Source organism: Arachis hypogaea, chromosome 13 (assembly GCF_003086295.3).
Source record: "Arachis hypogaea cultivar Tifrunner chromosome 13, arahy.Tifrunner.gnm2.J5K5, whole genome shotgun sequence".
Classification (NCBI taxonomy): Eukaryota; Viridiplantae; Streptophyta; class Magnoliopsida; order Fabales; family Fabaceae; genus Arachis; species Arachis hypogaea.
The window spans coordinates 41,748,653-41,772,243 of record NC_092048.1 but is presented as its reverse complement, the minus strand read 5'-3'; the positions used below and the strand labels follow the sequence as shown (position 1 = coordinate 41,772,243).

The 23,591-nt window shown below is 34.1% G+C and overlaps 1 protein-coding gene and 1 long non-coding RNA gene across 2 annotated transcripts; both read right to left on the bottom strand.

Annotated features, from left to right (window-relative positions):
• Nucleotides 1–15,483: 15,483 nt before the first annotated feature.
• LOC112733810 (uncharacterized) lies at nucleotides 15,484–16,875 on the bottom strand. The gene is made up of 3 exons (XM_025782897.1): nucleotides 16,792–16,875; nucleotides 16,204–16,470; nucleotides 15,484–16,113 (listed from the first exon to the last, which is right to left on the bottom strand). Exons 1-3 carry the CDS (start codon nucleotides 16,873–16,875, stop codon nucleotides 15,484–15,486), a joined length of 981 nt encoding a protein of 326 aa, XP_025638682.1.
• A 1,193-nt stretch (nucleotides 16,876–18,068) lies between these two features.
• Nucleotides 18,069–22,307, bottom strand: LOC140178142 (uncharacterized). The gene is made up of 2 exons (XR_011870385.1): nucleotides 22,002–22,307; nucleotides 18,069–18,270 (listed from the first exon to the last, which is right to left on the bottom strand). It is a non-coding gene; the product is annotated as an uncharacterized lncRNA (long non-coding RNA).
• Nucleotides 22,308–23,591: the final 1,284 nt, after the last annotated feature.

The window sequence follows — 23,591 nt, the reverse complement described above, 5'->3', positions numbered from 1 at the left end:
CCATAAAGAACATAAATATATATACGCAAATATAATATATATAATAAAGTTGTCATAAGTGCATTATTCCTTATAAATTAAAATGAGGTAATGTTAGAAAAATAAACATTAAACACTAAAACAAATTAAATTCAGTAGTATCTATTTCAATTTACTCAAGCTCATTGTTTTTGTTGCAGGTCATGATTGCCAGAAAAAGATGGCCTTGCGCGCGATGAAGTCAGTGTACTCCCTAAAGAATCCATCTCTACAGCAACCTCAGGTTGCAAATTTTCTCCTTGCTATCAGATTAGATATCTTAAAAGATTTTCCATCGTCTGTCTCTTTATCTTCTCTTTTGCTGTCTCAATCTTTAATTCTGCAATCATCCCCTGATACTCTTCAATTCACACACCAGAATCTGACTGTTGTGCAGTACTGTAACCAAAAACTTTGGTGGGACATCATCCAACACCTAAGGCACGAACTCATCCTAGGTGAAAGTTGTTTAGAGGATTCATCTTGGTTCTTAATATTCACAATTGCTTCCTACAGATATACAAGAATTCGGGTTATAATGATTTAAAAATTAGCATGATAAATACAATAAGACAAGTCAAAAATTTTAAAACATTACTTACACCAACAACACGTGCATCAGCATGGATATACGAGCCATTTTATGAACCGTAGTCTACAACTCTCCTCTACTAATGAGCTTTCTTCGTACTTTCTCCTATAACATTGATGTCAACACAATTATGTAAATAACAACACTATATTTAAGAAAATAAAGCAAAATCTTAAATCAAATAATTATTTGTTACCTCTTCGTTTTTTCATCTTGCCAATATTTCGGATCCCCCAGTATGTGTGTAAATTTGCTTCAAACAATTTAAAGCATTTTGTTTACACTTTTTCTTTGAACAAATAACGAAACAAATACAAATAAGACTAGGATGAATATTATAAAATTTAAAGTGACTTTTACGTAAACATACATATGTTTTAGGGGAATAATATAAAATACCATTTGTTATCTTTGTTTCTTCCTTCAAGGGATATTCAAGGAATCATTTTCAGTGATTTTCTTCTATTTCTGATGGGCGATGCTTATTATTTTTCTCAAGAGTTTTTGTTTCATTGTAAAACTTATAATACAAGTTGTGTCTTGTATCTTTCCAGTTCTTTCATATCCTTTGCATAATTTTTCACTTTATTTTTCCACCGGCGTCGTCCTTATAGTGAAAGACCCGCTACAATTATTTGTTATTGTCAGTAACCAAAACCAATCAACAAGCATAAGACTATATTAATGTGAAAAATATCAATAACAAAAAAAAGGCTACTTTAAAATGAAAAAGCATAAGAATATAAGAATCTAGATAGCATTTAATCGCAATTGCATATAAGATAGAAATGTTGATTTAAACATGTGAAACACAAAATATAAATATTTAACCAACATTATAATTTACCCTGGCCAAAGTTTTTACCCAAAAAAAACTGATAACTAAATTGCCTTAATATGTTGAAATTAAAAGATCTACCTTAACCATGTTTTATGCATGTTCCTTGTTAGTTTTGTTTACATTCTTCCAACTCCCTTTACAGATGGAAAACTGTGAATAGTCAGCACCCAAACTCCCTAAGAAACTACTTAATAATCCAGCTGCCTGATCAGTTGGTTGCAACTCTTTGTTAAATAGGAGTATGATCTTTGTATTTGGAGGAAGTGCTATAGCCTCCTTGACGCTCAGCTTAGACCCTTTTGTCACGCCGTCCTCTAAGAAATATATAAACAAAAATTGTAAGAAAATTGTTGCACAAAAGAAAAATATAAGTAAAGGACTATAAAAATAAATATTAACAAAAATAGGAGGAAAAAAGTTTACCAATGACAATAACTTTTCAATAATCTGTATCTTTGTGTCTGTTGTTGTTGTTCCAACCTTCGACTTCATGAGCAGCAAACAAGTTGTCAATGTGGTCATCAAACGACTCAATTTCATCTGCCTTTGGGTTGTAGTTTTCATCCTATGAAGGTTTATTGGACACCTGATCACGATGCCAAGTCTCTGTACGTTCTGTGGGAGTTTGAGGGTCATCACTCGTACTTGATGGCGCAAGCCGTCTATCATTGCGCATTGCACAAAATGGTTCATTAATACGGGATGCTGGAGCACTATTAGTTGAGGAAGAAAATGGAGGAGCTCTATCACGTGGTTGCTCATGTGATATCTGAGCTCCTCTAGGCATTGATCCAACCTTAAGGCAAGATGAAATAGTAAGAAACCAAATAGTTTCTAAAAACAAATTTTAATTAATATTTAATATGCACATAAAATCATTACATACTTAGTTTCAATTTTATTAATTTAAAAATTTTTTCAACCCATCTTAACCAAGATAGAAAATACAATATTTTGGTATTGTAGATGTGTTGTACTAAAAGATATATATTAAATTTATTTAATTTATGATTAAATAATTTTTCCAAAATAAAATACGATACAAATATGAGGAAACCAAAAAGTACTCTAAAAAATATTAACACAAATATCTAATAATTAGTCCTGATAAAATTATAGTAATTCAAAAATACTTAATAATTTTATTAAATTAAAACCAACTGAATTAGTAGGAATCCAAATAATACTTATTTAAAATATTTATTTTATACAATTTTTCAAATAATTGAAACGTATAAATAGAAAATACAAATTTTTAATGACAGACCGTTGTTCTTTATTTTATTATTTTATTTGTGTAATTACTTGTAATTTTTTTACATGTTATTATTTTTATTTTTAATTAAGGTGCATAAATAGTGAGATATTTAAGATTTATTGGAGTTTAATTTAATTAATAATCAATAATAGTTAACTTAAAATATAAATACCTTTAACCATGTATTATGACATGTAATAAGTAATATACATAAAAATAAGAAAATTAACAAAATATTTAACAGAAAATACTAGTTACACAATTAAATATTTAGAGTACATCAATAAAATTTTAAATAATATCAAGTTAAGAAACATAAAAAGATTATTATCATACTATTGGATAATGTATTTTATTTAAATATTATTGGTTACATTTATTTTAAATTAAATAGTATTAAGTAAGGGTAAGATATTTTAAATATTATGTACCTATGTTAATTTTATAGTGACTGGTATTCGCTAAAGTTAATTAAAATAATAAAAAAATTTGGGCTCATTTTAATGGAGGACATTTTTTACAAGTTTGTTTTCTCGGTATTTGTATGTCACCATTAATTAGTTCGATATATTTTTTTACTATAATAGATATTGATAAAAGTTGGATTTCAAAGTCACGGATTAGTGTAGAATATAAGCAAGGATTAAACAGTTTTTTATACTTTGCATTCGTTAATGCATCGTTCGATGGCATGATAGTGTCCATGTCATCTCAATGTGGATTTCAACTTATGCAAACAAGAGAGGGTACATACGACCATCTGTTGATAATGCCCTTTCTTCCTGGATATACTATTTGGTTGCGTCATGGTGAGAAGCTGGTTGAAGAGAGATCTGAATTTAGACGAGTAGATAAAAATCCTATATCCCAAGTGAATCCAATGTACTAAATGGTCAACGAGGCATTCCATTTTACAATGCAACATGGGAGTAAGGACACAAGAATAATTGAACTTGTTGAAGATGATGAAAAGGAGTTGCCGTACTTATATGAAGGTCCAAGTCAAGAGGCACGTGATTTTATCGATCTTCTTGCAGACAGAGAGCAGGAATTATATCTCGGATGCTCAAAATACTCCAAATTATCATTCTTAGTGAAGCTTTATCATATTAAATATATGTGCAGTGTAAGTGACAAGGCAATGTCCATGATTCTTGATTTATTGTAGGACGCATTTGGACAAGCTAAACTTCTGAAGACAGTGTATGAAGCCAAGTAGACCATAAGAAAGTTGGGTATTGAATACAACAAGATAGATGTCCAAATGATTGCATGCTATATTCGGGTGATGATGAAAACTTGACCAGGTACAAGCGATGTGGGTGTTCAAGATGGAGGCAAAACACAAAAAAGTGTTCTATTATTAGGCTTAAAGTACCTGTAAAAAGGGAAATGGGAAACCTATAGTAGCCAAGACTTTTCGTTACTTTCTTATCATACCACGATTGCAACGGTTATTCATGTGCAGCAAGACATCAACTGACATGGTATGCTATAAAGAGGCGTGTAATAATAATGGTTTGTCAAGGCATACAAGGGAGGTTGAAGCATGGAGAAATTTTGATGCAAAGTATACTAACTTTTCCAAAGATCCACGCAGTGTTCGTTTAGCCTTAGCGAGCTATTGATTTAGTCCTTTTGGGAATATGAACACAAAGTATTCCATCTGGCCTGTGATTCTTATTCCGTACAATCTTCCTCCCTAGCTTTGCATAAAATAGACTTCTTTCATTCTATCCATGATTATTCCTGGGCCCAAAATGCCAAGTAACGCCATAGATGTTTACTTGCAGCCTTTGGTTGATGAGTTGATGCAATTATGGGGAAAACAATTTCAAAATTTGTGCATGTCCTACTTGTAACTTGGACACTAAAGCTCAGCGGCTGACATTCAGTCAAAAATGGTGTTTCATGGGCCATCCCCGATTTTTGAATCAGGGCCGTAAATATAGACTCGATCAGAATAGATTTGATGGAGAAGTCGAAAGAAGAGATCCATCGAAGAAGTTATCTGGAACAGATGTCTTGAGGTAACAGTCTAATGTACACGTTTCATTTGAGAAGAATTTAATTGTGATAGAAAAAAAAAGACGCAAAGGTCAAGATACAGATTAAAATGACTCATATTGGAAAAAGAAGAATGTTTTCTTTGGCCTCCTATACTGGGAGGATCACATGTTGCGTTAAAATCTTGATGTGATGCATATAATGAAAAATGTTTGTGATAATGTGGCCTTTACTATCTTAAATGATAGCGACAAATCAATAGATAATCTTAAAGCTCGCAAAAATTTACAATGCATGGGCATAAGGTCTGAATTGTGGGCAGGAAAAGGTGGTAAATATTCTTCCGTAATATTTACAATGTCAAATCCGTAGAGGGGATGTATTCATGAAGACTCTACAAAACGTGGTCTTTCTAGATGGTTACTCTAGCAATATTGCTCGTTGTGTTGACTTGCGACTGCGCAAGTCATTTAGGTTGAAAAGTCATGGCTGCCATATTCTGATAGAATAATTACTTCCGATTTTGGTGAAGAATGCACTATCGAGTCTGGTGTCCATTGTGATAGCGAATTTGTCATCTTTTTTCCTGAGAACTTTGTGGGAAAGCCATAAACCCTCTACAACTTGTTGACCTTCAAAATCATGTTGTGCAAACTCTGTGTAAGATGAAAATGATTTTTTCTCCATCCTTCTTTACCATCATGGTTCACCTTACGGTGTATCTCGTTGATGAAGTAAATCTTGGTGGCCAGTACATTATTAGTGGATGTATCTAATAGAAAGCTTAGCTTGTTAATAAACCCCTTTAATACATTCAATTCAATCAATTATGTATATACTGAGCGTTATGTTGTATTTATATAAAATGTATCTAGGTCATTTGAAGCAATATGTGCATAATAAGGCACAAGCAAAAGGCTCAATTACAGAGGATTATTTATCTGAGAAAATTTTGACTTTCTGTTCTAGATATCTGGATAATATTAAGACTAGAATCAACCGACCAGGACGAGTTGATGATCAACCTGTTGATGTTAGACATAATTTAGGGGAAACTATGTTCCTAGAAATTGGAAAGGCATTAGAGAATATTTCACATTTTAGACTCACTTCAATGGAAAAACATCAAGCACATCATCATGTGCTAGTTAACTGCGAGGCCATGGTTTTATTTCTTGAGTAAGCATACACATGTACTTTTCAAACATGAATGTAACTCTTTTCACCCATTGACTAGTTGGCTAATTTCCTATTCTCTCATAAAGTACATTTAGGGAAAAACAAAGTAAAGATTACACGCTCAAACAAGATCTCAATCCAAGACAAACAGTGTTGTGCATGTGGAATTTTCGCGGTGGTTCAAGCATGAGGTTGATAGAATATTAAATTGATCAGTGTCTTTTTAGCCTAGAATTTGTACTTTATGAAATCCAATCTTCATATTAAGGATGAATGTTATATGATGCCAGGTTCCAATGGAAAGTACACAGCATTCGAAAGAAATGAAGTTGCTTGCATATGGTCCCATGTTTTTGGCAATACATTTTGGGACGTACAACGTCAATGGGTACAAGTTTAGAACTATTACAAAGGAAGATGGGCTGAAAACCCAAAATGGTGAAGTTTATGGCTCTTCTAGTACAAGAAGTTATGTAAGCATGCATGACAATAGAGTGGTTGTTGGTAATGTTCTATATTATGAAAAAATTGTGGACATGCTTGAATTGAATTATAACTTCCATTTCACAGTGGTATTATTCAAATGTATTTGGACTGATATAACTATCAGTAGAGGCATCAAACAAGACCATTTGAGCTTTACCAGTGTTAATTTCTCTCGTCCAATACACAGTAGAGATCGAAAAGATGATAAACCGTACATATTGGTATAAAAAAACTCATCTCATATACTATGTGGATGATAAAGTAAATATGGTTAATGGTTCATGTGAAACCATGAGACTTGTATGACATGGGAGAAGAGAATGAAGAAGCTGAAGTTGATTTTTCTCCACTGCTGAAGTTGAACATGTCAGCAACAGATGACATTGGAGATTTACAATTGACAAGAGATGATGATATAGAAGACCCCACAGAAATGCTTTTGAGAATTTCGATGATATTGCATAATGAAAATATGAAAAAAGTGAACGTCATTTAAAGAGGATCTTTGTGTGATTAATAAGTTTAATAATCTTAATGATGTACGTATTTTGCTGGTTACAATACAATCAGAATTTTTGTATTTCAATTAAGTTTGGGCATAATTGTTGGTTTTAATGAATTAAAGTAGTTTCCCCATTTCTTTAATGTTTTTTGTAGCAAATGTTAGTATCTAATAAAGTATTAATGTCGTTATTGTTGTTGTTGTTCTTAATGTCGCGGTGATGATAATCATGATATATAATAATCATTATCAATTTTAATATATTGTTATGACTAATAAATATTAGTGAACATAAAATGATGGTGTAACAGCACAAATGAAAATGAAAGACTTTTCATCATATTGTGCAAGCACAACATTCGCTAATGAAATTGCTATGGCTTCTTCATTCTCTTCATTGGAACATGCAATTTCTATTGCTAGAGACATATGGTTTCGTAAAGCGAATGTTAGGTGTTGGTTGGAAGCTATATCAGGACGATCTTGTTTTAATCAATACTTGAAAATGATGAGCGAATCTACTATGCAGGTTTGTTCCTTAGGCATACCCTTAAAAATTTATGTTAAACTATATTTGAATAATATATATTTTAAGTTGATATATGCTAACAAATTTACTACAATAATATTTGTTATGTTAACGTTCAAATGGTAGGAACTTCATGAATAGGGATCAATGTACGTGGAAAAATTTGGGTATGTTTTTGTGACATATGCATTTAGAAAGAGTTCTAAAGACATACTTGCTGAATTGAAGGTTGAAAAATAAATATCTATATAGAAAGTGCATCTTCGATAAACAGTGTGCTTTACAAAAAAAGATCATCAACTATACATTTTTTTATTATGTAGACGCGCTTTACAAACAAGCATGTTGTTGAGTTGGATATTACTTCAAAAAAGAAAATGAAGTATATAAAATTGCACATTACAAAACTTCTTTCCAAGAAATCTGCCTAAACTACCAACAAGGGAGATGATAATTGTTGTTTATTTTTGTTTAATTTTAAAATTGTCTTAGCATATTAACGTACCTTTTTTCTTAATTACTATCTAATGACCTGTCAGTTTTCATTTTCTTTTGAGTAGACATAGATTGTTGTATGCATGTTGATATTTTCAGTGTCAGCTGAATATTCAAGCAAAATAGTTAATGATAATCTAGATGGGGCAAAGACTAATTCAAAAGACAATTAGTTGATATCTCCTTCATTGAAATTGACATCTTCAGGCAGTTTAATCTCAATAAGATTCTAGAAGAAGACAATAAAACTTTAGATAACCAACAAAGACAAGATGATGTACATGTTACAAAAAAGGGCTTTAATCTGAACAAAAAGCCATGCTTTGGAGATGACTTATCAGATTTTGTATCACGTTAAGGTAGTAGATTCTTGATAGAGTACTTTTGACCAGGTCAATACAATGTTAAAGAGAAATTTTGACCTTTTATTTTAACACTTAGGTTGATTCCCTTAGTTTAATGGTTTGGGTCGCAGTATTACATATTTGTCTACTTTAAGAATTTTGATCTTTATGCTAGATTGAACTTTGTTTTAGTTTTAAAAATTCAAACATTGACTTTTTTTTTTTTACATTTATGCTTGAATTCAAACTTAAAAGATCTTATAGTAAACGAGAAAATCTAATTTGTAAATTTGTTCACATGATTAATCAAAATATATTTTTGTAAGTGATTAATTGTTTTTACGTAAAACAAATCCAAAAATAGTGTAATGATTTAAGTAACAATGATTCAAACATATTTCTCAAAAAAAGGTAGTAAGAACGTAAGTAGATTATACCCGGTTATATTTTTTAAAAAAAAAATTCTTGAGTCAAATGCATTTTGTTGCGGTTGGAATAAAACCATCATATAGTTTATCTTATATTACCCACCGCTGTAACTGCCACAATATGTCAATTTTGCGGTGATTACACCAAAATTGCCACAAATTACTAAACTATTCGAGCTCTTCTCTTTTTCGCAGCATCAACTGCCGCAATTTTTCAAAACCACCACTAAAAATTCGTCACTATCTATCTTTTTTTTTTTTTGCAGTGAATTGTACTTAACTTTAAAGTTTAAAATTTACTAAGATAAATGAAGATCAATCAACTCATATGTAAATGGAGTATCTTTTGTATGGTTAAATATATAATTATTCATATTTCTTACTTAATAGGTTAAGTTTTGAGATAAGTAATTTTATGATTTGCATAATATTATAACTCCTATAATAAAAAGATATAGAGTTTGATATTTGTTATTTAAAAAAAAAAAAAGAATTTTACCATAAGACAAATACTAAAAAAAGAAAAATCTATACAAACTTTATGTTATAAATTTAAAAAGACTTTTGCATAAAAATATGCATTAGATATATAATTATTTATTTTTTACTTAATAATGTAATTTTTTAAGACAAATAATTTCATAAATTCTGACTGAATACATCCACATAAAATAATCAATATATTTTTATTTAATTCGTTAAGTATTTATATACAGAGTTCATGACATGATTGTGATATATATACACATATATATTATGATGCCACTTCTTTCAAAAATTTAATTTAATAGGAGTAGCTAGGTATATAAATTATTTATTTCTAAGACGTTCCTTCACGTAAGAGGTAGTTTTTGGGTTTGCTGAATTTTTATATAGGCTTTTTTGTTTTCTTTTATTTGTCTTATGCTAAAATTCTTTCTTTCGGAGTTTAATAAGGATCGAACTCATTTTAACAAGTATCATTTCGTTCCAATGTGTACTTGAAATGAATTTTAAGCGATTAGGCTTTGTGTGATGAGGTTGGAATTGATGGTGAAGGTGTTTGGGATAGCTTCACGTCATCTCCGTGGCGATTGAGGAGTACCTAAAAGAGAATATGATGCCTAAGTCAATAAAAGTTTAAGTAGATTTATCAAAATTGAGATTGAGAAATACCTGAGTTTAATAGAATATTTATAAAAGCAAGTCATCACTTACTGAATCTATATCGGTAAATAATAGATGATTTTTTCTTCCCTTATTGTATGAGAAGTCTATCCCACGTTGAGGTGGTTAGCAATCTGTGCATAATCACTACCAGAAACACGGTAGTTTACCACGAGAAGATACCCACAAACGAGAAACAATGGCAAATTTTTATGACTGTGGTAACCACTTGCAACGTCTTGCATATCCGTGGCTAAATTGTGCGGAGGTTTCCCACGTTCTTGTTTGTCCGTAGCCAACTTGAACTGGACTCTCTCAATTGCCACAGACCCAATGCTCACCGTGGCAAAATCGAACGATCTGCACTTCCAAATTGCGCGCTTCTATCAACGAGTATTTTCCTCCATCAGTTTCAAAAAATTATATGTAGTTTTTACTTTTTATCAAATTTAAACCTTAATAATAAATTCAATTTTTCAGGGTGTAAGCTTAACCAGTTTGCTGATCGTCTTTTCTCCCCTTCTCAGTGCCATCTTCAATTGATAAGGTATGCATTTGTTGAAATAGTATAAAAACAGTACATGCTTATAGCTCTAACTAATTGAGAATGAAAGTTAAATGTATAAAATTTATGTGAATTAAGCACTGGAATAGTATAAAATTCATGATAAAAAGAGTACATGCCTATAGATCTAACTAATTAAGAATAAATGTTAAAATTATAAAATTCATGTTATCCACTAGCATCTCCGTGGCAAATTTTTATAACCGTGGTAACCACTAAATATAATATAAAATTCAAAATAAAAAGAGTACATTTTTTTGTCTGTATTCTTTCTGTCAAGATGCAGTTACAGTGCCTAATTCACAATATACTTAGTTTCACTAAATTTTATTTTTTTTATTATCTTTTTATTAATTTAGTAAAAAAATATATCCAACATAAATTAACGTAAATTTATTTTTGAAGCATTTACAAAATTTTAATATTTTTTTCCAGCAATTTTTTTGTTTTTAAATCCAACGAGCCAAAATTCATAATCCTAATTAGTATGTACTATTTTTGAAATATGGTATATAATTATAATTCTTATAATTCTATATATTTTTTATTATAGTTAACTATTAATTTAAATTAAAAATCTCAATTACTTGACTAAAATAAATTCAAATGAACATTTACAATAACACAAGTGAAATTTTGGGGAGAAAACTTAAAAGTAACTTTCACTTAGCACCAAAGTAAAGTACACTCACCAGAAAATTGGAAGAACTTTCTCACAGGTTCAGACTTACCATGGTTTTGGGAACGGTCGCACAATAGTTTTGCCAAATAGCAGGGGATGCAATAACTCCTATCTATTCTGATTTTGCAGTTCGAATGGGATTAGTAAATTCAGCATTGAGTCGCCGAAGAAGGTTCTAAAATCGCGGAATCAAGATTTTATAGGCAATCCTGAATCACAAAGAAGACTGGAAGGAACCCTAAGCAGTTCCATTGCGCCTCTCTCATCGTCACCCTGTTTAGAGGTAGCTCTCTGAATCTGTGCCTCTCTCAAATGCTAAAATCCGAGTCTCTTGGTCGATTTGCTATTTTCCCTTTTCCTCTTGTTGTTGGAGATGATTGCCTCTGTAATGGTGCTTTGAGCATCTCGTTCGAAACTCTGCTTAATAGCATCTCGTTTGAATAATTGAATTATGTTTCTTAAATGAGATTTGGCTTAGCCATCTTATTCATGACTCTTTTCTTCTAGCTAATGGAAATTTATGTGGATAATGAGGCCAAGTTAACACTTCATGGTCTTGTTCAAGTGTGTTTCATAGACCTTTTTAAATTCTCATTGAGGTTAAGCAATTTTGTTTTATATTTTTAATTTTTTTAATTCATATTGTCCACAATCTCATTTCTAGTTATTTTTCTCCTATAGCACTATATCAAAAATGCAAGAATTGGAGAAAAATCATAAATTGAATGATCTTATTGATATTCTGGCCTTCAACCAAGTTGTTATTTTTTGTAAAATGTGTTAGCAGAGTTGAAGAGTTGAACAAGTTGCTTGTGGAGTACAACTTCCCTTCAATACGTATACATTCTGGAATGTCACAGGAAAAATGGTGCTTACATGTTCTTTTTTATATACGATCTGTCTATCTTTGGTTTCAAGCTTTCTAAGATATCTCTGTATGCATGACATTCAATGAAATTATATTTTCATTCTTGAGCATTTATCTAATATTTTAAATTTTGTAATGACACTATATTGAGTTCTTCTAATAGCTAGCCTTTCTTATATTTATCTAATATTTTCTTTTTGCTGGATCTTTACTTTTTTGTATTTAAAAGACTACTATTTTGACCATTCACTAACTCTTTTCCCTAATATTCCTTGTGTAGGAATTAGATCTGCGTGTATCAATGTTGCAACTTTGGCTCTTGTCGATGTTGGATTCCCATGCCTGTAACTTCATGTAGTGCTAGATACCTTAATAGCATCCCTTTGTTTGGTATGCATCTATTTTACTTGACTTTTCAATTGGCTAAATGCAAGTTTGTGTTTTCTTTTAAACTGCTCAACTTTTGATTTAGCTTTGTGGCTTTGTAATTATTGAAACTTGTATGAATATGGACAGATTTGAACTAAGTATAAGACAGTGCTGGAGGTCTTGTTGTTACTGTTAGAATTCTGCCAAAGTTGGATAAAGTGACACTTCTTCAGGTTAATTTTCATGGCATAATTTTATTTTTTTATAATTTTTTTTAGTCAACAATGTAAGTTAATTTTAGACCTTTTTTTGTTATCCCAATATGCATTCTTTCTTTTGTTGCTGGCTGTAGATAGATTTTAAATTACCAATTGACATTTTGAAAAATGTTATGCAACTGGCAACTGAAGGCTGCAAAGCAGTTGCAAATTACATCCGAGAAGTAAGTGTTGTACCTTAATTTTTCTGATCATCCTCGAAGGAGTCAAATCATGGCCTATTAATTTCTTAGCTTGATTCCTGATCTCTATCTTACTTAGCAGATTTTATTGAAGCACACAAAGTAACTGGAGTATCGACAGGGTGTATAATTCAATGGCTGAAGTTATGTGCTATTTTTGCTATTTACTTAGAAATATTTTTGCATGTGGGTTTTATGTGTAACAAGAAATACAGAGCTTGATAAATTCAATTTGTCTTAGGTGCTTTCAGGCTTTTAGTTTTCTGTATTATTTTAGTAAAGTCTGATATTTATTTTGTAACAGTTTTATTTGGATATTTTTTAACATTAAACCCATTTAATCTAGGATATTTGCTTTTCAATACTAAGCATTAGTTAATTTCATATTTTTATACTATGGATAATACGTATAAGAATGTTATTAATTTTTTTTAATCTTATATGATGTAATTTTATATTAAGGAGCATGTTTATTATGATATTTTTTTATAATTTAATTTTTATCGTTAGCCACGAAAAAAAGTGTGGCAAAAAAGTTCAGCCTGGTCAATTTTGTCACGGATAAAGTGTGGCAGAAACAATTATTTCATTATGCATCCTTTCAATTTGCCACGGAAAAGAGCGTGTCTAACAGTGCCAAAGTTGTAGTTAACAAAATGTCTCCACGGGTGTTAAGATTGTGGCTAATGGAGTAAAAAGTGTGGCTAATTAAAAATGCGTCGTCCTCTTTAGTTACGGATGTTAATTTGTTGCCAAAGCGTAATTGCAACAGTTATTTTGGAGTTTAGCCACGGATTTCCAGGGCTAAAACCCCTTGTTTTTGATAGTGAATATTTATTGTAATGAGATGCATGTTATTGCTTGTCGTATAAACAAAATCAAGCATAAATTGTGGTACCCGTGCCTCAAATAGGTGAGATAGATTAGCCCACGTGATGGTATGAACACCTTTTTGATGGTATGAACATCTTTCATCTTGAAAAAAAAAAAAAAAAGGTTTTTGAACTACTTTACTATTATGTTTTTAAGAAAAACATTCGATCAACTTGGTAAATGTGAAACATCTTTTCATACTTAATAAGTGATTTTCCTATTAAGAAGTTCTCACAGTAATGAAAGGAGTTCAACCTGCTGCATGCTTAATAGAATATATATGTTCAAAATCTTTTTCTTTGTTAATTATTTGATATTGTTGGCTAGAAACTATAACCCGCTAACACATATAAAAGTGATCCTTTATACAATTTAAGAATATACAAATTAATATATGAAGAGTTTAATTTATGTACATATATAATCTCACACACACACATATATATTCTTATTTTTGATCGATCGAAAGCGTTGAACTTGTACATAAGATTTGGCAATTTTACTACTTTTGGTACTGAGGACCACAAGGACAAAGTTGTGGTTCAATATATAAATTAGTAGCACCTGTTTGTGATGAAAACCGTGCACCAATTAACAAATGGAAAATGTTTGGTATATAACCAAAGAAAATTAACTAAAATCTCCCAAACTTTCTATTTTTGGCTTTATTAATTTTGATTTAGACTCACTTATTTTGCTTTTCTCACGCGCATAGTTATAATTTAATTTGATTTTGATAATTACTTTTCATGTGAAAAACATCATAAACTTTTAACGTAATGATTTATGATAGAATATGTTATAATTATAATAAAAACATATCCATAATTCTTACAATTTCACTGATATCTTGCAAATATAAAAGTTTATTAGTAACACATTTATTATCTCAATCCACGTCCGGCAAATATAAGTTCCAGCAACCAAGAAGGAGAGAAAACATATCCCATTAAATTGAAAAAAATAATTCATCATCTATCTCAATTTTTATAAGTGTTTTATAGTCTGTATATAAAAATATAAATTATATAGTAAAAGTTGCTAAAATATCTCGAATTTAACATTCATATATATATATATATATATATATATATATATATATATATATATATATATATAAAATAGGGTACAAAACCCAAATGCGCCAAGCGGAGATGAATTTTACCCAAATTCACCAAATAAAAATCTGAGACATCAATCCACCAAAGAAGACTTTTATATAATTCGAATTGATATAGTTCGAATTACTCCCAAGCATTATTCGAACGTAGTTCGAATCAACTAGCATCGAATTATGCATGCATGGTTTGATTTATATTAATTCGAATTAGTAGGAAGAGGTTTGTATCAAGAAGTTCGAATCGAATTGATTCGAATTACGTACAGATCGCATCAAGTTGTAATTCGAAACGTATTGATTCGAATTACTCACATTTCAGCACAAAAGGTAATTCGAACCTTGTTGATTCGAATTACAAGTGAATGCCCTATATAAGGAGTTCGAACCTAGTTCATTCGAATCAGTTTTCCATTCTCATACCCCACAAAATCCCAGAGAAAGCGACCCAAAACCGGCCCGAGAAAGTCTGTAGCGGCATACTTAGGCGATGGGGGACGATCCGGGAAGGCTGTATCGACTGGATGGAGCCGCTCATATAGCCGGGGTGATCAACGACGAGGTAAGTGGTTTATGATGGTGGTTTATTATATTTGTATATGTTAGTGGTATTGTAAATCGGTATCCAACCCTGTAGCTTCCCAGTGAGAACGAACCAGTCGGAGTCGTCTCTGCCACCGTGTACTCCGAGTTATCCCTGTCATATACAGTCACCGTGAAGCACCTAGCCGTCTTCAGATAGGCCTCGATACACTTTACCAGGTATTGACTGAATTGTTGTCCGGTACCTAGCTAGGCCTATGCCTCCCTCCCCATTGCAGACAAATAGTTCAGCCAACCTGCCATATGTGGCCTTCACCAACGAGCACACAGGGAGGTTCCTAACACCCTTAAGGATTGAGCTCACACACTCAGAGATATTGGTCGTCATGTGTCCGAATCTGTGCTCCTCATCACAATATTGTGTCCACAATGAATACTCAATCCTGTTCGCCCAGTCACACATCGCCGGATTCTCAGAGCGCAGAATGTCAAACCAGTAATCGAACTCCACTTCGGTCTTTGCATATGCGGCATTCACAAGAAGCCTCCGAGCGTCTTCGCCCTTGAAGGTGAGGGCGAAATTGGCTGCTACGTGTCGAATGCAGAATGCTCGGTATGCAGCCGGAGGTAGCCATCCCCCATCAGGAGCCTCAAGCGCGGCCTTGATGCCGTTATGCCTGTCCGAAATAACTAGCAGACCTGGCTGCGGTGTGACGTGCTGACGGAGGTGAGAGAGAAAGAAGGACCACGAATCAGCATTCTCACCCTCAACTAGTACAAATGCCACAGGGAGTATGTTGGAGTTCCCGTCCTGTGCAATTGCGACAAGCAACGTTCCCCCATACTTACCATATAGATGGGTGCCGTCAATACTCACCAACGGCTTGCAATGACGGAATGCCTCGATACAAGGTGGGAATGTCCAGAACAGCCTATGAAAATAAGCATGAGACTCGTCTAACTGGCCCCCAACTCGAACAGGGCATGTCCGAAGGACTGCTACTGAACCAGGCATGGTCAACTGGACTCCTAACACCCACCTAGGGAGCTCGTTGTACGACTCATCCCAGTCACCATAGATGACGGCAACAACCTTCTGCTTCGCCATCCAGACCCTCCTGTACGTCGGCTTGAATCCAAAGTGTGCGGCGGTGGCATTTAGGAGCACCTTGATGTTGACGGATGCATCAGCCCTCACCATTGGCATAATGAATGTCGCTATCACATGATAATCTAAACTCCTATGGTCGCTGGAGATAGAGGTGACGAGACACGTATGCGGTTCGTTGTACCGTTTCACTTCCCAGATGCCCTTGCGCTGCCGGAGACTCAACCGAATCAACCATGTGCACCCATTCCCAAACTCAGAACACTTTCTCACATACCGGCGATAGTCAGACTCAACTACCTTGTACTGTACCCCTTGGCGGATGCTGTAAGTCTTCACACTCAACAGGGCCTCATTTTTATCTTGAAACTGCTGACCAACCTGGAACTCTGTCATACCAGCAGACCCGTCCACATCTCTAACGCCAAATCCAGCAGCCTGCCCAGGAAGCCCATCCTGCCTCATGGCATTCAGGTCCAATGATGAAAAATGGGGTGGGTACTACTGTGTCCCAGAACTAGATCCACCTGCAGCCCCTCTCAGGTCACTCGCTACGAGATCATCGCCGCTCTCATTGGCAATCAGGTCCGGCTCAACATCATCGTCCTCTGGATCATTAAACAATCCGTCGCCAACACCAGTTGGTGTAGCACAATGTACTAAGGTCGGAAGATGTTCCCCTGTACCAACCTCGTCGCCGACATTGCCGCTGAGATCAACAGCGAACGAAGGGGAGGCAACAGGCTGGATCGGTGGCTCGTACGCAGGGACGGAGGAAGAAGCAACGGCAGGTCTCGAGCTAGAACAGGCAACCGTGGCTACAGCGTGCGTATTCCGGTTCGAACCCCCGAACTGGAAACCACATCAACCAACTTTGCCAACAGCTCTGGTGTCCTCACCTCGGGAAACTGCCGGCGACAATGAAACATGACCTGCAAGTCCTCATCACTCCCGATCGTGAAACAGTCATACTTCACGGTATCTTGGAGAACCGTGGTTGGAATGCGATAGAAAAACTTCTTAACCCTTTTCACACCATCCAGACCAAGTTTCAGCAATACAGAGCTAACAAGGTCATCATAGCTCGTCGTAGGCCTCGCGATAATACAGAGAGGATCCTTATCGGTGAACTTCACACCGGATCGAGTTTTTCTCTTAATCGATCCTCTGTGGTGAACCAACACTAGAAAACTATCCTCACCAGCCATCTGACCCCTCTATTGAGAGCAACTCACGTACACCTCATATATATAGAGCTATGCCTCACAGTAATTCGAATCAAGTCCATTCGCACTATATATACGTAATTCGAATTAACTCAATTCGAATTACTTTGAATTACCAAATGAGAGTAATTCGAATCAAGATGATTCGAACTCCTCTAAGCCACGTGATCTTAGTAATTCGATTAATATAAATCGAACTATGCATGCATAATTCGATGCTAGTTGATTCGAACTACGTTCGAATAATGCTTGGGAGCAAGGTTCAGAAAACCGGACCGGTCATCAAACCGCTCTAGTCACTGGTTCACTGGTTCACTGGTCTAACCGGTTCAACCGATGGTTCAACCGAAAAAACCGTTTTAGAGTAGAATAATAAATAAATTATAAATACACATCCTAAAATATAATTATAGTCTGATACAAATCTTAAAATATCTTCGAAATTAAAAACACTACATAAAATATCATCAACCAAATACATATGATCTTATCAAAATCCAAACTCAAAAGTTAAATAGTAATAAAAGCATATGTAAATATTAAATCCCAACATCATGGTTTATCAATTATCAAAATCCGCAAGAACTTGTTGCAAATCTGCTTCGGTGGGATGATCTTCACCTTCATTCCCACCCTGATCAGCAAAAGAAAGAGATGCAGCATAAAGACCACTACTACCACCGCCACTTTGATATAAATCAGCATCAATTTCACCTAATAAAATAGAAATGTTATCATTATATTATAAACTAACAAGATTCTAATAAATCATTAGAAACTAAATATACTATACTCACGCAATAAGTCATCCACATTACTAGGAAGATCAGGCTCTTTCTCTACAACCTCTTCAGTCACCCAGAAGTCAACTTGACTGATACTTTCATAATCAATTGGATCATGTTGTGTCTTTTGCTTTCTTTTTTCTTTTTCCTTCCTAAAAAGTTAAATACAATATATGGAGATTTAATAATTTACAAATTTATTATGATAAAGATTACAAATGAAACAATATAGTATTTCATGAAACATATATTACCTGGATTTAAGACGCAAATTATAGGTAACATAAACAATGTCATTCAGTCTATCATGCTCCAATCTATTTCTTCTTTTTGTATGAATCTGGTCAAAAAGGCTCCAATTTCTCTCACACCCAGAAGAAGCAGATGCTTGGCTAAGAATGCGAACAGCTATCTTTTGTAGACATGGAGCAGAGCCTCCGAATAACCTCCACCATTCATCTACCAATTATAAAACCATAACATATTATAAGATATTAATTAAGAACATAGGAGCATAAAACAAGTTAAAACAAATATTCAACCATATTCTTACCAGGCTTAAGTTCAGATGCAGCTGGAATAACTTCTTGTCTATCAAAACTTTCCTTCCGATCTCTATATAAATGTATTTCTTTCATTGTCTGAACTGAATCCAAATTGTTACACTTGCAATACAAGGTAACAAGATCAAGCAAACCTCGCATAACATCAGGTGCTTCTTTATAATTTTCATTAAAAAAGAATTTAGGATTCAGGAAGTAAGCTGCCGCATGAAGATCTTTCTTCAAATGCTTGTCCCATCTTGAGTTGATAATATCTGTGTACGGCTGATATGCAGTCTTGGATTGCCTAAACATCTCCTTAATTGCATCTTCTGCCCTTAGCATTCCTTCATAAACATACCCCAAAGATGGGGGGTCATCAGCATCAACAACCCTCAGCAAGTAAATCAGAGGGCTCACAAGTTTACATACAGTAAAGCAATCGTCCCAAAATTTTGCATCCAGAATAATAGCACTCACAGCTCTACCAGTAGCACTCCTTCCTAATTTGTGATCAGTGAAAATTGAATCTACAACCAATTGTTGCAACTCTTTTTTACGGTCAAAGATGCTCTTCAATGTAATAAACACAGTTGCAAACCGGGTTGCACCAGGACGTACAATTTCTCTCCACTTAGGTCTTTCTCTTAGCCAAGATAAGAAAACCGTATGATTGTACACAAATACTGTGATCTTTGAAGCACGAGTTGCAAGGTTAGAAATATGCGCCATGCTGCTTATATCTTTTAAAATAAGATTAAGGCAATGAGCAGCACATGGTGACCAATAGATATTATCATATTTTCTATTGATAAGCCTACCAGCAGCAACATAATTGGCTGCATTGTCAGTCACAACATGCACAATATTATTTGGGCCAATCCATTCAATCACCTCAGAAAACAAAGTACACAAGTGTGAAGCATTTTTTACCATACTGGAAGCATCTACTGATTTCAGAAAGCACAAACCTTTAGAACAATACACCAAGAAATTGATTAATGTTCTTTGTCTTTGATCTGTCCAACCATCAGCCATGAGGGTACATCCAGTTTCCTTCCATGCACTCCTATAACTATCAACTAGCAGTTGACTTTCTCTTTTAAGATCAGCCAACAAATGAACCCTTAACTTATCATAAGAAGGCCCCTTGTAACCAGGTCCAATACCAGCAACACCATCTAACATATCTTGGAAATATGGCGACATCACAGCATTAAATGGAATTTTACAATCCAAAAGCCACCGAGCAAATCGTTTATCAACCTCGTGTACCGCCTCTTTGTTTTGCATAACACTTTTAATACTTGGTTGAGCTCCTGGAGTTGTTCTTGGTGCAAACATAGGAGGAATGACTTTGGCTTTTTTCTTTGGATCGCCTCCAACTCCTTGCTGACTCGAGGTACGCTGCTGTTCCTGTTTTTCTTGAGCTATTGCCTCATCAATTGCATCTTCTACCTCATCACCACCCTCTTCACCAAAACTTACTTTTCTTTTCTTTTTGCTGGCCTGAATATCTTTCAACAAACTTTCCATCTGTTTTTCCACATCATATGGAACTTTAGGACATTTTTTCACGTCTCCAGTAATCTTTGCTAGATGTTTCTTCATCCTGTGAATTCCACCTCCATTGAAAACTTGTAGACAAAATAAACATTGATATTGTGGTTTTCCATTCACGTGTTGTAGAGCAACATATTTCCAAGCTAAATCTGTTTTTCCCCTAAGGTTAGAAGAACCTTGTGAATGACTATCGTTAGCACTACGGGAATTAGGATTAGCCTCATCATTCAGAATAGGAGTATCGGCAGACATGTTATTATTCACAGAAGCATTGTTATCAGCAGTTGCTTCTTGATTAATACTATCTTCCATAACTGAAATTAATAAAACATGTATGAAATTAAACAACACAACACAATACAGAAAATGCAGTTCAGTTCAGTTCAGTTCACAGAAAATGAAATCAGAAATTGAAATCAGAAATTGACAACACAACACAATGCAGTTCAGTTCAGTCCACAACACAACACAATGCAGTTCAGTTCAGTTCAGTTCAGTTCATAAGTGAAATTAATAAAACATGTATGAAATTAAACAACACAACACAATACAGAAAATGCAGTTCAGTTCAGTTCAGTTCACAGAAAATGAAATCAGAAATTGACAACACAACACAATGCAGTTCAGTTCAGTCCACAACACAACACAATGCAGTTCAGTTCAGTCCATAACACAACACAATGCAATTCAGTTCAGTTCAGTTCATAACTGAAATTAATAAAACATGTATGAAATTTAAACAACACAACACAATGCAGTTCAGTTCAGTTCAGTTCACAGAAAATGCACAGTTGACAAAGAGCAAGTTCACAGGAATTGAAATCAGAAATTGAAATCAGAAAATTGAAAGAGCAAGTCCACCGAACACAACTTGAGCTGCACAGTTCAGTTCACAAAATAGAGCAGAAAATAGAGCAGAGGACCAAACACAAATTGACCAACAAATAGAAATTGTGCAACAAAGAGGAATTAAGCTACAAGACAGAGCAGAAAATGCACAGTTCAGTTCACAAAATAGTGCAGAAAATGGCAAAATGCAGTTCAGTTCAGTTCAGTTCACAGAAAATGCACAGTTGACAAAGAGCAAGTTCACAGGAATTGAAATCAGAAATTGAAATCAGAAAATTGAAAGAGCAAGTCCACCGAACACAACTTGAGCTGCACAGTTCAGTTCACAAAATAGAGCAGAAAATAGAGCAGAGGACCAAACACAAATTGACCAACAAATAGAAATTGTGCAACAAAGAGGAATTAAGCTACAAGACAGAGCAGAAAATGCACAGTTCAGTTCACAAAATAGTGCAGAAAATGGCAAAATGCAGTTCAGTTCACAGAAAATGCACAGTTGACAAAGAGCAAGTTCACAGGAATTAGAAATCAGAAATTGAAATCAGAAAATTAAGCCGAGGTCTAAGTTCAGTTCACATTGAGGACAGAGAGAAAGAGAACATGAGCAGAGGTCTAAGTTCACTCACCTGGGGTCGATGGAGGGCTACCGGTGTTGACCGTTGAGGACCGCCGATGAGAGGCTACTGCGTGCTGGTGTTGAGACTTGAGAAGATGAGGACGATCGAAATTGAGGGCACCAGGCGACGAGAAGATGAAGATGAGCAGGAACCAGGAGACGCCGGAGATTGGAGGGTTGCTGGAGCTGAGGATGGCGACACCACGGCGGCGAGGGATGGCGACAGGGCTTCAGGCAGCGCCGCTAGGGTTCTTCTTCTCCATTGGAGATGATGATTGATGAATGAATGGGGTCGGGGCTCGGGGGAAGAAAGGGGGGTGCTCTACGGGCGGGTCGGGTCGGGTTTGTTTTTTTTTATTTTTTTTTAAAACGCAAAACGGCGTCGTTTAGTGAAAGATGCATAACCGGCCGGTCACCGGTTCGGTCCAACCGGCCGGTTTTTGACCGGTTCGCCAGTTCTTGGACGGTTCTTCCCTCTGCGGTTTTCAGATAAGGACCGGACCGCTTGCAGTGCCGGTTCGCGGTTAAACCGGTTGAACCGGCCGGTCCGGTCCGGTTTTCAGAACATTGCTTGGGAGTAATTCGAACTATATCAATTCGAATTATGTGTAAATCTAATTCGAATTTTATTGATTCGAATTATATAAAAATCTTCTTTAGTGGATTGATGTCTCAGATTTTCATTTGACGGATTTGGGTAAAATTCATCTTCCCTTGACGCATTTGGATTTTTTACCCTATATAATATCTATAATTTCAAACCTATAACATCTATAATCGATGAATTGAAATTAATTTGTTATTATTTAATATTTATTTTTTTTATTTTGCGGATTATAAGCCAATAGTTTTTTTATGTATCTGATTTTTATAAATTGACACTAATCGAATTTAAAATTTTAGATTTTGTTTATAAAATGTGCCGTGGTGATTTAAAAATATATTTTAAGGTTAGTGATATAAGAATTTAAGATTTTCATTTGGAATAACAATTTTATAATTATGTATACAATAAACTAATAATTATTTTTTTTTTAAATTTGATTCCCACAAAATTTGAATTAACTTTTTATATAATTAAATAAAAAAAATGATTATAAAAAAATAATTATATCAATTAATTAAAAAAATAATTTATATTCTCCTATAAATAAAAATATTATTAAATATGCATTTTTAGTTATTATTTTTAAATTTTTTAGTAGGTAGCATCACTCTTATTAACAAATGGTCCTTACTCTTCATTTCCTCTTCCCTTCGCTGGCGGCGGCACAAGCACAACACACGCACGGCCAAAGTCTTGATGGTTTTTATCAAATAATTAATCATAATAATAAGGATTTTTTACTTAAATAAAATAAACAAATACTAAAATTATTGAATTTTTCTAAATCAAATTTTGAAACGTAAATATCCTATTTCTACTATTATATAAATCATTCCAGGGTCATAAGAATTATATAATACGTTAACCATGCCACCTAGAAACGATTTATGCATGAATGATCTAGGAGAATAAGGAATAAATCGTTGCAGGGCACACAGAGTTATAGGTAACGCATAAATCGTCCCACCTTACAAAGATTTACGTAATTTTGAG

Coding starts and splice junctions, on each gene's coding strand:
- LOC112733810 (XM_025782897.1), bottom strand. CDS start 16,875: ATGAGGCAGGATGGGCTTCCTGGGCAGGCTGCTGGATTTGGCGTTAGA. Junction 16,471..16,791: donor CTGGTATGACAGAGTTCCAG/GTTGGTCAGCAG, acceptor GTCAACATCAAG/GTGCTCCTAAATGCCACCGC. Junction 16,114..16,203: donor CATTCCCACCTTGTATCGAG/GCATTCCGTCAT, acceptor GCAATTGCACAG/GACGGGAACTCCAACATACT.